This window comes from Sporothrix brasiliensis, assembly GCF_000820605.1.
Source record: "Sporothrix brasiliensis 5110 chromosome Unknown Cont19, whole genome shotgun sequence".
Classification (NCBI taxonomy): Eukaryota; Fungi; Ascomycota; class Sordariomycetes; order Ophiostomatales; family Ophiostomataceae; genus Sporothrix; species Sporothrix brasiliensis.
Window position 1 is genome coordinate 2,443,044 of NW_024467138.1, and position 14,445 is coordinate 2,457,488.

At 55.5% G+C, this 14,445-nt stretch overlaps 4 protein-coding genes across 4 annotated transcripts; 1 reads left to right on the forward strand and 3 right to left on the reverse strand.

Moving 5' to 3' along the window:
• Nucleotides 1-457: 457 nt before the first annotated feature.
• On the reverse strand, nt 458-1,392 carry SPBR_00886 (15-hydroxyprostaglandin dehydrogenase (NAD(+)); the record flags this gene model as incomplete). Its single annotated transcript, XM_040759205.1, has 2 exons — nt 458-1,288; nt 1,354-1,392. 2 exons carry the CDS (start codon nt 1,390-1,392, stop codon nt 458-460), a joined length of 870 nt encoding a protein of 289 aa, XP_040618482.1.
• A 1,392-nt stretch (nt 1,393-2,784) lies between these two features.
• Nucleotides 2,785-4,392, reverse strand: SPBR_00505 (uncharacterized protein; the record flags this gene model as incomplete). The annotated part of the gene is made up of 1 exon (XM_040758824.1): nt 2,785-4,392. The coding sequence occupies one exon, from the start codon at nt 4,390-4,392 to the stop codon at nt 2,785-2,787; it is 1,608 nt and encodes a 535-aa protein (XP_040618483.1).
• A 2,119-nt stretch (nt 4,393-6,511) lies between these two features.
• Nucleotides 6,512-8,021, reverse strand: SPBR_00550 (uncharacterized protein; the record flags this gene model as incomplete). The annotated part of the gene is made up of 3 exons (XM_040758869.1): nt 6,512-7,724; nt 7,819-7,852; nt 7,952-8,021. 3 exons carry the CDS (start codon nt 8,019-8,021, stop codon nt 6,512-6,514), a joined length of 1,317 nt encoding a protein of 438 aa, XP_040618484.1.
• Nucleotides 8,022-9,938: 1,917 nt separating this feature from the next.
• On the forward strand, nt 9,939-14,011 carry SPBR_00056 (uncharacterized protein; the record flags this gene model as incomplete). Its single annotated transcript, XM_040758376.1, has 4 exons — nt 9,939-10,228; nt 10,837-11,003; nt 11,053-11,120; nt 11,180-14,011. 4 exons carry the CDS (start codon nt 9,939-9,941, stop codon nt 14,009-14,011), a joined length of 3,357 nt encoding a protein of 1,118 aa, XP_040618485.1.
• Nucleotides 14,012-14,445: the final 434 nt, after the last annotated feature.

Sequence of the window (14,445 nt, forward strand, 5' to 3'; positions counted from 1 at the left end):
GGATATTGGTGGCCCTGCCTCTGGGCCAGAAAATGATAAAAGTAAGAGGACCATCAAAAACGGCGAATGAGAGGTGACTTACACCTTTTGTATTTCCCCTATTTTTTTTTCTTTTCATATCCCAACTCTTTTCGTATACTTCTCCGTAGTATTTGCTCCAAAATCTGTATTTTCTAGTCTTCATTCAGCCGTTTTCATAGTTTCTTTCATTTACATAATTTCATCTCGGTTCAGATCATCACCGATTTAGGACTTTTGCAGGTTGACTGCAACTACCCATTCATTTATTAGACAGCTCTTCTTGGTGTACATATTGCACTCATGTCACGTCTGAGCAAGTAGTACAAAACACGTTGATCTCATTCTAGCTCTTGGTTGTCGTCTTGTATTATTGGCCCGTAGCGAAGGTCAACATTGGCCAATACAAACGGAACCCAGTGATGCCATCTTTCGAACTCTACGGAATTGCTGATGGCAACTCACTCGCCTCGCCGTGGATCTGCTTAAACAGCGGATCCCACACGGTGATGGAACGGACGCTCGGCACACTGTTCTTGAACGTCAGGCGCGAGTAGTCAATGTCGCTGATCTGCGTGCCGCTGCACTCGAGGATGACGCCGCTGCGCGTGTCTCCGTCCGCCAGGCAGCCTGCGTACGCCTGCGTAATCGTGTCGAGCGGCGTCAGTGACCCGGCGCTCACAGCAGCAACCATCTCGGGCGGGATAATGTTTGTGCGCACGATGCCGGGGCAGACGCAGTTGATGAGAATGTTCTCCTTGATCTTCAGCACCTCGGCGGCGCCGCGAACAAACTGGACGACGGCGGCCTTGGCGCCGTTGTACTCGGGGTACGAGGGATGGGGATGGATGCCGGCGTTGGACGCCGTCACGACAATCTTGCCGCCGGGCTTGTCGCGGTTGTGGCGCATGTAGTGGATGGCGAGCTGGACACCGTAGAGGACACCCTTGTAGTCGATGTCGGTGCAGGCCAAATTGGGAGCCGGGGGCACCTCCTCGACCTTGTTGCCTCGGTGCTTGAAGATGAAGAGGGAGGAGCGCTCGACGATGCCGGCGTTGGCAAGCAGGGCGTCGATGCGCCCCCACTTCTTCCAGACCTGGAGGTAAGCGCTGGCCTGGGACTCGTAGCTGGAGACGTCGCACTGGACGAAGAAGGTGTCGGGGCCGAGCTCGGCGGCGAGCTCTTCGCCGACCTTGGCGTTGACGTCCCAGAGGGCGAGGCGCCAGCCCTGCGCAGCAAAATACGTGGCGAGCGCCCTGCCCATGCCAGACTGCGAGGTGTAAGTGAGTACTCCATCGATGCGCTATTTATCATAAGAAGAAGGCCGTGACCTACTGCGGCGCCGGTCACAATGCCAACTTTGGACTCCACCATTGTGTTGCTGCGCAGAGAGGTATGTAGAAAGTGGCAAGGTGTGTCGTGGTTCTATCGTTGCGTCGAAGCTATCACGAAGCCAGTTGTTGATACACAACTGGTATCTCGGAGACGCAGCGAGAGGAAGACGGAAATCATTTGTTATATGGATCGTAAGCTGTCCCAAGTTCAGACACCGTCTCCAATAACAAACCGATCAACAAGGAGGAGAGGGGTCAAATCGCGATGCTTACTAGGCAGGGCGTCCAGGCCCTTCTCACGACTCTCCGTTGGAGCTGTGATCTGCCTCTCCTGGCGTAATGAAAAACCGACAGCCGCGCCGGGACAAGCTCTTGCGTGGGCCGTGTCCCGTCTACGAACCATTTTCTCCTTCCAGGGAAACAACGTCACAGGGTTTATGGAGCATGTTGCCCAGGAACAAGGCGTTGGGCCATTCTGGACATGTTCAGCCTGGTGAGAGGAGAACGAGAGCCGGAGGGACAGAAATGGGAAAAGTGCGACACGCGTCACAGCAAGCAAACACTTGGCGATGGGCCATTATCAAGGGAATAAGAAATGGGGTGACGTGGACGGGCTCTAAGCTCTTGCATAGTGTCGTCGTTTATCCTGTGTGTGTATGAATGGTGTGGTGTTGGTACTGGGTTTGGGTTGTTGTTAGCTTGCGTGTTAGTCTGGTGATCTTCTTAACAGGACTACGCCTCTGCCCGGGACACGATTTCCAGACCTGCGGACAAAGATACCGCCACAAGTCTAAACATTGAGTGCGAAAGAGCACTTCAACATCCAATGTGACGGTTGCTTCCTGCACTTATTGGTGATGCTCCCCCGCATTTTTTATGTCTTCCTGATCTGGTCCTTTCCTGTTGTTCTCGTGACGTCCATATATTCGGCTGTCAAGATGCCATTTCGATGGCCTTACGGCAAGAAGAAGGGTTTTAACGCGGGGAAAGCGACATTGTTAGTGTTTGTGTGTCGTGCGCCAGCCTGTGTCAAATGTCTCCTATGTCATGCCGACACATAACTCTCTTTGAAAACATCCCTCGGCCTTATCAAGTGCAGAGATGCATTTCTTTACCACAAAGTTAGTATTAGTGAACACGTTTGTCTTTATGATTAAAGAACTGAAAAACATTATTCATTATTTTACTTTCTGTTGGTGGTTCTTTCAAGATGATGATGATAATAAATAGAACTCTCCGCTCTCCCCACGCCCCCCCATCGATTTATTCAGTCCAGTTTCAACCTCGATTTGATGTCCGACCTCACGACCATTTGTTCCATACCTACTACCGCCGCCAGTACCATAAGTGAACCTGATATCCCTTTGACGAACGTCACTAGTTCTATCGTCAGTACCTGCATCTCTGACCTGCCACCTCGGCGCCTCGCACTCTATGGCTGGTAGCTGCGCTTGAGAAGAGACGGCTTCCGCTCCTTGAGATCGAGCATCATCTGCCCAAAGAGGCCGTTGGCCCATGAGAACCATTGCCGTGTCCACTTGCTCTGATCGAATGTGTTGACGCTTTCGTGGATGAGGCCCAGGCCGGACGTGCTGCTGACAAGCGTATGCAGCTGGTCCACAATCTCGTCGTCGTCGTCTGACGTCAGGATGCGCACGATGCTGGCCATGGGCCACGCATAGCCCGGGCCTTGATGGGGTCCGCCGACGCCGCTGATCACAGGCCCGTGCATAAAGTACGGGTTGCTGTTGTACTGGCTCGGGCCTGGCCGCGGCGTCTCGGAAAGGATCGCAGCGCGTGTGCTTTGGTAGACGGGGTCGCTGATGCTCGTAAAGCCAAAAAAGGGCGCCGACAGCAGGCTTGGAATGTTGGCGTCGTCCATGATGATGGACGAGCCGTAGCCGTCGACCTCGTACGCGTACACTGGAGCGCCGACGGTGCCGGCCCTGGTGTCGGCCACGATGCCGTGGCGCAGGATGGCGTTGCGGAGCGAAGAAGCAAGGCTATGCATCTGGGCGCCAAGACCCTTGGGCGCGGCAGAACCGAGCTTGTCCACGATTTTAGCCGTCTGCTCAAGGTAGTGCGAAAACATCATATTGGCCGGGATGAACAGCTGCAGCAGCGTGCTGTCATCGCTGGGGCGGAATGCCGACCGAATGAGACCCGTGTTGGCCGCCACGGGGCTTCCCAGGCCATTATTTGCGAGTGTCTCCGTACTGCGCGTGGTCATCCGAGTGAACGTGTATGGCGACGTAAGAACGGTCCCGTTGTCACCGTATGTCGGCGTCATCATGGACGTGGCCGTTTGGAGGACGGCCTGGAGCGCCTGGAGCCACTTGAATTTTCCGAAGAAGGCCGTGTCACCCGTGGCAGTAAAGTAGTCTGAAGACACCTCGAGGAAAGCAGCCAGACTGTCAAGCTCGTACTTGCACTCAAAGACTTTGGTGGAGTCGTACGGTGGCGTGACTGTGTCGTCTTTGGCGGCACCATTCGTGGCCGGCGCGATGCCCGACTCCACCGGCGGTTGGAAGCTGTTGCAGTAAGGCGACTCAAGAAGGTAGCGGGCCTGCAGATTGATGACACCGCGGTACAGCGATGCGAGGCTGTTGGGGTCCGAGGACGCCTTGAGCAGCGAGCGGTACGACTGCATCTGGTTCGACGAGTCGCGCAGCCACATGGCATCAATGTCGCCAGTAATGACAAATGTCAGCTCCTCGTCGGCATTCTCAGCTGCCACACCCTTCCAGCGGATGGCCGTGTCCAGCGTGTTGGGGAAGGCATTGACAAAGAGCCGGTACAGGTCCGGATCGGAGATGCTCCTCGCCATCGACGTGATTGTAGACTCGACTTCGGTCAAGTTAAAGGTGCGACATGCGGGGTCCGGCCGCATGTATCCCAGTTGGTAGGAGCCGTTGCTTAGAGGCGCGTGCGCATTCATGGCGTATGTCGAGTAGTCCGGGCAACTTTGACCGACGGCCGTACCAGCCGTCCATAGACCGGCAAGCACGCCGGCACCGGCGATCTTGGAGCGTCTCGTCATGTTGCTCTGTCGAAGTATGATGCTAGTTGCTTCACAGCACAGAGAAGAGAACGTCTAGATTTCCAGCAAAATATACACCGCCTCTATGGGTAATAGATTAAGCCGGGAGAGCTCCTGTGGGGTTGACTCTAGGAATGTGTCGTGCCGTCTGCTTCGTTTTCTTCCTCGTGGCAGAACGACCGACTTGCTCTTGGCCAGACAACCGGTCCCCCTTAAATATATCTATCGTACACCCCCCCGACGCACCGCGACCTGGTGTGCTAGCACCACGAACTGCCAGTCAAACCGTTGTATGGCAGGCAGAATGGTGAGTCTGATGCCTGCTTCAGATTGACAACTGTGAGATTTTTGCGTCGTATGGCTGGGGGTCGATCATTGGGTGATCATGTCGAAAAAAGGATATGCTCACCACGTCGCGGGGTTGATCAACAAAGCTGGGGTCGTATGTACAGGGTCTGATCATGTTCTGTGGGCCGAGAGGAGTTGAAATTCGATTTTCAAGTGTCTAACAAACGGCACAAGCACGGTGGCACGACGGATGGATGGTTGCATGCTGCAGCGATTGTAGCGGATGGAGGGAGGAGACGGTGGCGGGAGTGCGTCATGGGACTGGAGAAGAAGGCCCAGTCAATGCACGCCTTGTTTATAAACATCCCCTTTGCTCTTTCCAATCTTCTCTTATTATTACGTCGTAGACAGCGCACTGTGGACTGCACCTTCCTTTCTCTGATTATGCGTGTTCTGTGAATATTGGACAGTGTTGATGCGTGCTTCTGTACCGGGAAGGCGCCTTTAGCAGGTACGTGGACCTTCCACAGCTTCACTGAGGACGGATTTGCCTACAGCCGGTCTGCGACCTTGTAAATTACTGTCCGCGTGGCGCACCACCGCGTGCACCATGCCTAAAGCTTAAATTAACTTGCTCGTATCCCATATTCCCAGTGCTCCCTTTCCCATTCCGCCGTTCTCGCCGAAAATCTCTTGAGTCAGACATAACTCGCGCCAGGTCTGGTGTCTTTCCCCCAAAGATGATAAGATCTGCCGTCCACATCGTCGCAATGTCGTTGTTCAGATTTGGGATGAAAGTTGCTTCCCGGTTCTCTTCCACAACGTGACAAGCCGACACGTTTTGGGATAAATATGGTGTGGAAGTGCAAGGGGTCGATGCACCTTTTCTGTCGATCTTGCGGTCCGGCGCAAAGCGCAAGGTGTCTTACTACCATGCACCGCAGAATGGCCGCGAATTGGCCGTGATCCGGCGCTCCGGGGTAGAATACCTGAATTCTTCTTCTCCGACCTTCAACACGTTTGCTCTCTGTTGGCTGTCTGCTTTGCCCCAGCTGCCTGATCGGGCAGGTCGGGTGGGACGGTCGTTGGCTCGTCTGTCTTAATACGCAGTACGAGTAATGCTTTGGCGCTGCAGGCATTCCCCACACTGTTTCTTCCCTCTTCTCCGCAAATCAATTTCGGATCTCGGCCGGGTGTGGTTTTTGTCGTACTCGTATGCGGGGGCCTTGCAATTGTTCTCTGTATGCGTGAAAATAGCAGACAAGCCGCCGATGGCAGGCTACAGTCTAGCCCCAGCAAACTAAAATTGTACAGCTTAAACTCAAAACTTGATCCCGTCGTTTCTTTATATTCTACCCTCCTTTTTATTTATATTTCATACTTTGTTATCGTTCCGCGATTGTTTACCCATTCTTCCCGGGAAATGCCTGTGAAAAGTTGAGGGTAGTCCACCATAGCGGGACACGGCCTCGGCGCAAAGAAGTGCGAGCCACTTACGCCTTTGTCGCCCTACCCTCCTTTGCATTGGAGTCTGCCAGGTGCTCCAAGTGTTACTACCTTGGCGCACAACGGCACTTGATACAGACAACGATGGAGTGTTGAATTCCACGTATGCAAAGACTTTGAGTTTATGTGAGAAAAGCTAACAAAACAAGAGCTATGCGTGATGCAAAGAAAGCAAACATGAGAACAGTAGGCTACAGGCGACTCCATGATACCGTGTGCTGCGCTGCTCTGGGTTGGCTGTATGCAAATGCCGAGAACATTCTAATTACAAGTGAGATTTGGTTTCCTTCTTTTATGGTTTTCAAGCAGGATAAACACCTGTCGACTACTGGGACGTCTCTTTTGCGGCTGCGGGCTCTGCCGCCGTGGTGCCGTTAACCTGCGCCTTCTTCTCATCTGTTGGTGGCGGCAGGGACGCCTGCACCGGCGGCGTCAGCAGGTAGGTGGACGGGATCAGCTTGTGGCGGGCGGCGGGGTTCAGTGTCAGACCGAAGCCAGGCTTGTCAAGGTCGGCCGTGGTCAGGAAGCCCTGGTACGGGATCGGCTCGTCGATGAAGAGGTCGCCGAACACGGGCAGCACGCTCTTGCCGTCGGGCGAATTGGCCAGGTATTCTTGGAAGGGCGTGTTGGGCTGCGACACGACAAAGTGGTAGCTGTACGGACCGCTGGCGTGCGGCACGACGGGGATGTCGTAGGCGGCGGCCATGGCGCTCACGCGCAGCAGTTCGGTCATGCCACCCAGCCACATGACGTCGGGCTGGATGATGTCAAGGTTGCGGCCCTCAATCAGCTTGCGGAAGCCGTAGCGCGAGTACTCGTGCTCGCCTGTGGTGAACTTCATCGTCGGGTGGGCGCGCTTAATCTGCTCGAAGCCGTCCGTGTCATCCGGCGACAAGCACTCCTCCCACCAGTTCAGGTTCAGGTCCTTGGTGGCCTCAACAATCTGAATGGTGTATGGCACGTTGAGCGACATGTAGCAGTCGACCATGATGGGGAAGTCGGGGCCGACCGACTCGCGGTGCTTGCGCAGGAACTCGACGTTCTTGCGCAGGCCCTCAGCACCCTCCTCCGGGCAGTACGGCAGCGGCACCTTGGCACCCCAGAAGCCCATCTTCTTGGCGGCAGTCGGCTCGGGCCCTGTGCAGTAGAAGTTGAGGCGCTCCTTGGTGGCGCCACCGATGAGGCGGTAAACGGGCTCGTTGCGGATCTTGCCCAGCAGATCCCAGAGGGCCAAATCAATCACGGAGATGATGGCGACGGGGAGACCCTTGCGGCCATAGAACATGGACGCACGGTACATCTGCTCAAACAGCAGATTCGTGTTGCGGGGGTCGGCGCCGATCAGGAAGCGCTCAAAGTGCTGGTGCACCAGCCAGCAGGCTGGCGGGCCGCCGAAACCCGTCGCAAAGCCGACTGTGCCATCGGTGGCCTCGATCTCGACGAAAAAGGAGCCGAGCACGTTAATGCCCCAGTTTGTCCGTGAAGACCGGTACTTCTCCCAGCCGGAGCAGGGCGTCGAAATAGGAGTGTCGATGAGCCTGGCGGAAGTAACGAAGGCGCATGTTAGCAAACGACCGGGGAGGGGAAGCGGCAGAGGAAGGTGTCAACCGGGACATTGCGGGGCTGGCTCACCAATGGCCACCCTTGACATTGTGGTAGTCACCGCCTGCACATGAATGTTAGCAATGAGACCGCGACGAGTTCAAGAGGCCGTGAGAGTCAAAGCTCGGGTATCCGGCTCAGCCGGAGGGCAGTAAGAACGCACCGGAACCAACACCGTCGATGATAAAAGACCGGACGGCCTTGATCTTGGGGAACTCCTTGACTGAGGCCATTTTGACGACCACACGGTTTGTTTTCGTGAAACGGAAGAGACGGAGGATGGGACAGACTGGGACGAAATGGAACGAAACAGAGCTGGTGGTCCGAAGGCGAGAGGACGGCAGGACCAGAGCGTATAAAGGATGACGAGAGACAGTGGAGGAGGGCGAAGAAAGACAAAAGAGGAAAGCGCGGGTAGATGTAGCAGAAGCTTTGGCTTTCGAATTCCAGTTGCGACTACGAGACCGGGAGAGTACAAAACAATGTACCAACCTTTTCTTTTACTTGGCTGTTGGCATTTGCAAACGCACCTTGCTTCGACCGCATCACACCAAAAGCTATGGCATCTAATTCGGCGACAAGGAGCCTAAAACGTAAAAGCACACCTCTCAAATAGCACGCACAGCCGACGCAGAGCCCTCATCTACGGGGCTGGCGCGACAGTATCTGGGGAACGCGTGAGCAACGAGCCCCCTCGTGTCACTCAAAATTGCTGTACCTTTCTCCAAGTGCGAGGCGGTGGCGATGGAGCGACTCTTCTTCGGCCTATGATACACCGACGGCGCACAGGCGAGCAATCTGAGAGAAACCCCACCTTCACAGGTTTCCGTACGAGAAACAGGGCCAGTAAAAGTGGGCTCCGTCTGTCGTTGGGAGGAGCCTCAAAGGTGGGACAAAGGAAACAGAGAATGGTGGTATGCGGCAACGGGGACATGGTATCTATCGGCTTAAACGGACCTACGGCTTTGGACAACCTCACGGCAGCAACTTGCATGGAATCACGGGTGTGTGCAAGCAAGTAGAGGGCATGTTCCAGCGCGTTCTCATCGTGGTCTAAGCTGGACAAAGACCTGTTCGCAATGCTAGGAAGATAGGATACCAATTATCGATCCCCACTTTTGCAGAGTCAATTGATCTTTTCAAGCAGGTGCGAGCGGTCTGCACATGCCAGAACTTGCGCCCGGAATTCACTAAACCGTAAGCCGAGCTCGCAGAAGGAACAACAGACCCCAACAGAAGCCAATGCTGCATAGCGCCATCCACGACCCTCTTTTCGGTTCTCGTAGTCTCCTTTTGCACACAGTCACAACCGAGTATGTCACAGACCAAGGCAAAAAGGCTGGTCGTCTCCACAGCCATACAACGACAGGGCTAGGCAGGCCAGTTCAGTTAGCACGGGGACCTCGGTGCTGGTGGGTTTGACCCATTTCCCTTGAGTCTACCAGTTGTGTTCCTCGGGATGTCTCCAAAACGTGAGGCAATAGCCCGAGCTTACAACATTGACCCGAGACGACCAGCAGGATAATCCTTTCCAACGACGCTGCGTTTACCTCTGCCGACGACAGCGGCTTTCACCTGCTTCCTTGTCGACTCCAGACGCCCCCCCCCCCCCCCCCCACCCACGCCTCGCACATGGGGCCCTTGGCGCTCTGACTTCAAATGCTGGGGAACACTGTTCAGAGGTTCCGTCTGACCGTGGGTTGACCGCGGCGAAACTGAGCTTGTGATGTGACCTGCTCGGTGGCCATAATGTCTTTTCGTTATTTTTTGTCCTCTTTTATGGTTTAATTTTTTGTCCCCTACAGAAGTAGTGTTGTGCTCCTATTCCCCCGATCGCGAGGGGCCAGCGCCAGGCACACCTGGGGCCTGTCATCTTGTCCCATCGACAAGGAGCGGCAAAGTGAGGAGAAAGGAGGAGAAGCTATCTGCGACAATTGCCCCCGAGGTGCAGCTGGATTTTGACACACTGCGTATTCCCGCTTTCTGCACACACAGTTTGCGCACATCCATTCCCGCAAGGTTCGGCATCCGGACTACTATTCATACGAATCGAAATCAAGGCCGGGCCAGCGACCAAGCAACCCATGCGGTCGGTTGCAGGAAGTGCAGGAAGCACGGCTTTGGCCACCGCACGTCCAGGCGCCGCCGCGATGGCCGCGGGCACCATCTCAGGAGCAGCTGGAGCCGACGGCCGGCAGCCACTCCGGCACCATCCTCTGCAGCAAGAACAAACGCCAGGTTCGAAGCCGAGCCTGCACACCTTGCAGACCCAGGGCCATAGTCAGAACCAGCCTCAGTTGCAGCACCAACAACAACTACAGGCCGTTGAATCAGACAGCGGCGACGGCGACGACGGCGACGATCGAAGCGATATTGACGGTGATGATGATGGCGGCGTTGGCGCCCGTAGCGGCAAGCGGAAGCGGCCCATTTCAGTCTCGTACGTATTTTCGATTCCTGTTCCTCTTTCTGACCCTGCCTTTCTGGTGCTCTTTTTTTTCTTTGTTTTGTCTGTCCTGTGCGCTGCTGTTGATTCCAGGCCATTTTCGGTCATTCAACTCGTCCCCGTTCACGCATTATTTCATTTCTGGTTTCTCTGGGCCCCTTGGACCATGTTTGCCATTCCTGCATCAACTCTGCCCCCTCCCTGTACCACTACTCCGTTTGTCTTCTTCCTTCGACTAGTGCCGAGTGTGAGCCTGTGTTGAAGGTTGTCTCTCGCATCTCGGGTTCATGCCCTCCGTGACAATCCCCTCGTCCTCGCAAGCTCCTACGCTTGCCCAAGCTTCCTTCCCCCTACTCCCCAGACACCATACCCTCCATTCCCTATACTTTGCACATGTCCGGATCTGTCCGTTGTCATCTCGACCCCCTCCCTGCCAACGAGACTCGCGTATGCCTGTACCCGGTGTGTCCATGGACTTGATACTCGTGCACTACCATCGGCCGCTTGTGCCTATCCGTGGATACCACTCTCCGTCTTAATTCCAGTCCTCCGTCAATCTTTCCGTCAATCAATGTCGTCGCTTCTTTCCCCACGCGTTTCAGCCTTCTGGCACGCCTCACTCTCATCCTTATCTACACGACGGACGGCCTGCTGCACATGATGGCCGCTGCGGCCGCTTATCAGTCACCTCCGGCGGCTCAGATCGAGATCGCCGACGCCACGTCCCAGTCGGACGACAGCGCGGACGAGTCACCTCCTCTCAAGAAGCGTTCCGTCAAGAGAGACCATGCATCCGCTAACCTGATTGGCAACCCTAGATGCGAACTCTGTAAACAAAGAAAAGTACGTCATCATGAACGTCCTGGTCGATGACGGTCGTGAACTTGTTTACATATAATGGTCGCGCGTACTAACGAGACGTAGGTGAAATGTGACCGTGGCCAGCCGTCGTGCGGCTGGTGCACGCGCAATGGCGCCACCTGCGAGTACAAGGAGCGGAAGAAGCCGGGTCTGCGGGCCGGCTACGGACGCGAGCTGGAAGCAAGGCTCGACAAGCTCGAAGCGATCCTCCGCAAGCACTCCGAGGTTCTCCACATCACCTTCGACGCCTCCGGCAACCCCATCAGCTCTTCCGTCAGTGTCCCATTACCATCCGGCTTCCAGAACTCTTCCGCAATCGGCAACGGGCGGCCAGGTAGCGTTCATGGTAGCCTGGCTAGCGGTGAGGACCGCGGCACACCGCAAGAGCATATAGCAGCCTCTTCGATCTTTAACCGCATCGACACCGCCCAAACACCCCAGGCGGAGGCGGCACTTTTCCTGCACAAGCCCTCTACGGTGCCTTACGCACCGGGTGCGGCGCCGTCAGGAGGCCCCCCTGTCATGACCGGTCGTGGCGGCAGCGGCAGCGGAATGGACATGACCATGACATCGCCAGGTACCATGAACAATGCGAACAATGCCACATACGGCGCAGGAAGCGGTCCTATTTCAGGCATCTCGCCGTCACTCCTCTCACAACCGTCCCCTCTCTCAACCCCGGCGGCTCGAGAATACTATGGAGCTAGTGCACCGCCTGCTGTGGGCAATGGCGTCACCACAACAACCTCACCCATGATGAATATGACCGGTGGCAAGTCTCATCTTGGCTCAGACCAAGACCTCCCTCCCTACGACCTCTCCTACGCACTGGTCGACCTTTACTTTAAACACATAAACACATGGTGCCCGCTCTTGCAGCGGAATCCGACCATCGAGGCGCTGTTTGGCGCGGCGATGACCGACGAGACGAACAAGATTCTACTGCACGCAATTGTGGCGACCACTTTGCGCTTCTCCACAGACGCGCGGCTCACAGAGGAGAAGCGCCAGCGCTACCATGACATTTCCAAGAACCGGGTGCTGCTCTACGGCATGGAAAATTCGTCCGTAAAAGCGCTCCAAGCCATGGTCATTCTGGCACTCGATTTCTGTGGCAGCAGTAACGGGCCTCCAGGCTGGAACATTATGGCGCTGATTACTCGAGCGGTCGTGCAGCTCGGCCTCGCGGTCGAGACCAACTCATTTTCCGTGTCACCCAATTACACATCCATCTACACACTGCGGGCCATGATCCTGCCGGAACCCAAGGACTTTATCGAAGAAGAATCACGCCGACGACTCTTCTGGGTCATTTACCTGCTGGATCGTTACGCCACCATTGCGACGGCCTTTGAGTTTGCGCTCGATGACCGCGAGATTGACCGCACCTTGCCTTGCCGCGACGACCTCTGGGCCCGAAATCAAAAGGTCGAGACCCGGCTTTTCCACACCGACCACACACGGGGTGGGATCAACGAAGGGCCTGGCAGTCTCGGCGCGAATGGATTTGAGCCCGAGGCGGGCGGTCCCAGTGGCTCCAACGGCAAGCCAGAAAATTTGGGTGCCTTCAGCTACTACATTGAGATCCTCGGCATTTTGACCAAGATCCACAATTTCCTTAAGCAGCCAGTCGATATTTCGTCGCTTAGCGACGTTGAGCAGTGGCAGATGCGATACCGCGAGCTTGACCAGACGCTCAACTCGTGGAAGGTCGGCCTGCCGGGTGAGTATGGCAACATGTCCAAGTTGTTCCAGCCCAACTGCGCCAAGGTTGTCAACTGCGGCTGGATCATGCTGCATATCACCTACCACACGGCCATTATCCGGCTGCACTCCTCCTCCGCCTACCCGACGACACGCTCGCCCATCTTTACGCCGAGCTACTCTGCCAGCCAGCGCTGCCACAGCGCTGTTGAGAACATTGGCACACTGTGCGAGTTTGTCGTGTCCAACAACCTGCTGCCCAAGCTCGGCCCACCATTTGCGTTCTCACTCTGGGTCGCTGCTCGCCTGTACCTCGTGCATGGCTCGACAGTCGAGCACAAGCTGAGTGCCCGCGTGTACTTCTTCGTCGACACGCTCCGTGCCATGGGCCGCTACTGGCCCGTAGCCGGGCGGTACTGCGCGCTTTTGCAGCGTGTGCTCGACGAGCACAGTGACAGTGAGCGGCACGGAGACAGTGTGACCCCCAACAGTGTCCAGATCTTGGCCGACATGCGCCGCACTGCGTTCGATCTCGATTTGCTGATCAGCCGGCAACCGCGTCATGTGGCCGGTAACAACGCCTTCATGAGTGGCCAGCAGTTCGGCCACTACGGTCATGATGGCCGCATGCCCAGCGGCAGCAGCGCCGACGGAAACAACGGTGGTCTCAGTCAAACTAGCGCAATAGGGAGCCACACGATGGGCCGCGTCCCGAACCAGACACTGGCACGAACGCCGCAGCCTAACGAGTTGGAGTATCTGGATGTTTTTGATTTCTTCAATGTACCACGGCTGCCCTTTGGCTTGCCAACGGAGACGAGCGGCAACGGTATCAATATTGTATCCGGCATCGGTGGTGGGCGCGTAGCTGGCTCCAACAACACGGTCAGCAACGACAATGCTAGCAACACAGCCAACGGCGCAGGTGGTGGCAGCGCTGACCCAAACGATGGCAACCGCGCTGCTACGACTAACAGCAACGCAGGCAGTGATGGAGCCGTCACGGCCGAGAATGCGGCTACCGCGGCTGCAGCAGTGAACAACAACAGAAACAATAACAACAATAACAACAATGACAACAGCAACAGCACCACCAACAACAACGGCGGCGGCGCGCCGTTTGGCAATGAGTTTAACATTACCGACTTTATGATTGACGCGAACCGTGACTGGCTGTACAAGCAGGACGGCACCAACAAGTACATGGCATGAGGGGTGATAGGCCGCTTTTATGTTCATGCTCTGTTTACTTTTCTATCTGCATTTGTATACAACTCTTGTTCATATTATATCCCACAAAAGGCGCTTGCAGTTTTTCGGGTCTCAAAAGATTCGAAGAAAAAGGGAGTACTCAGTTTTCATGCTTCATCTCTTTTTTTTGGAAAGTTCAAATAGGAAATACTTGACATGCATCTCACACATGTGAATCGTATTCTAAATTGTCATTGTAATAGTGTCAGGCAAGATGAGACCCCTGTAGATGTACGGCGTTTCTTGGATAACTTACATTTTACGACGTACAATTATGAATGCCAAGCTCACGCGACCACTTCACTTGGGTGGTGTGTGTGTGTGTGTGTGGGTGGAGGGGGGGGGAACGCGACACAACGCCCTCGACTTACTGGGTATGTCACTGAGGTTGAATG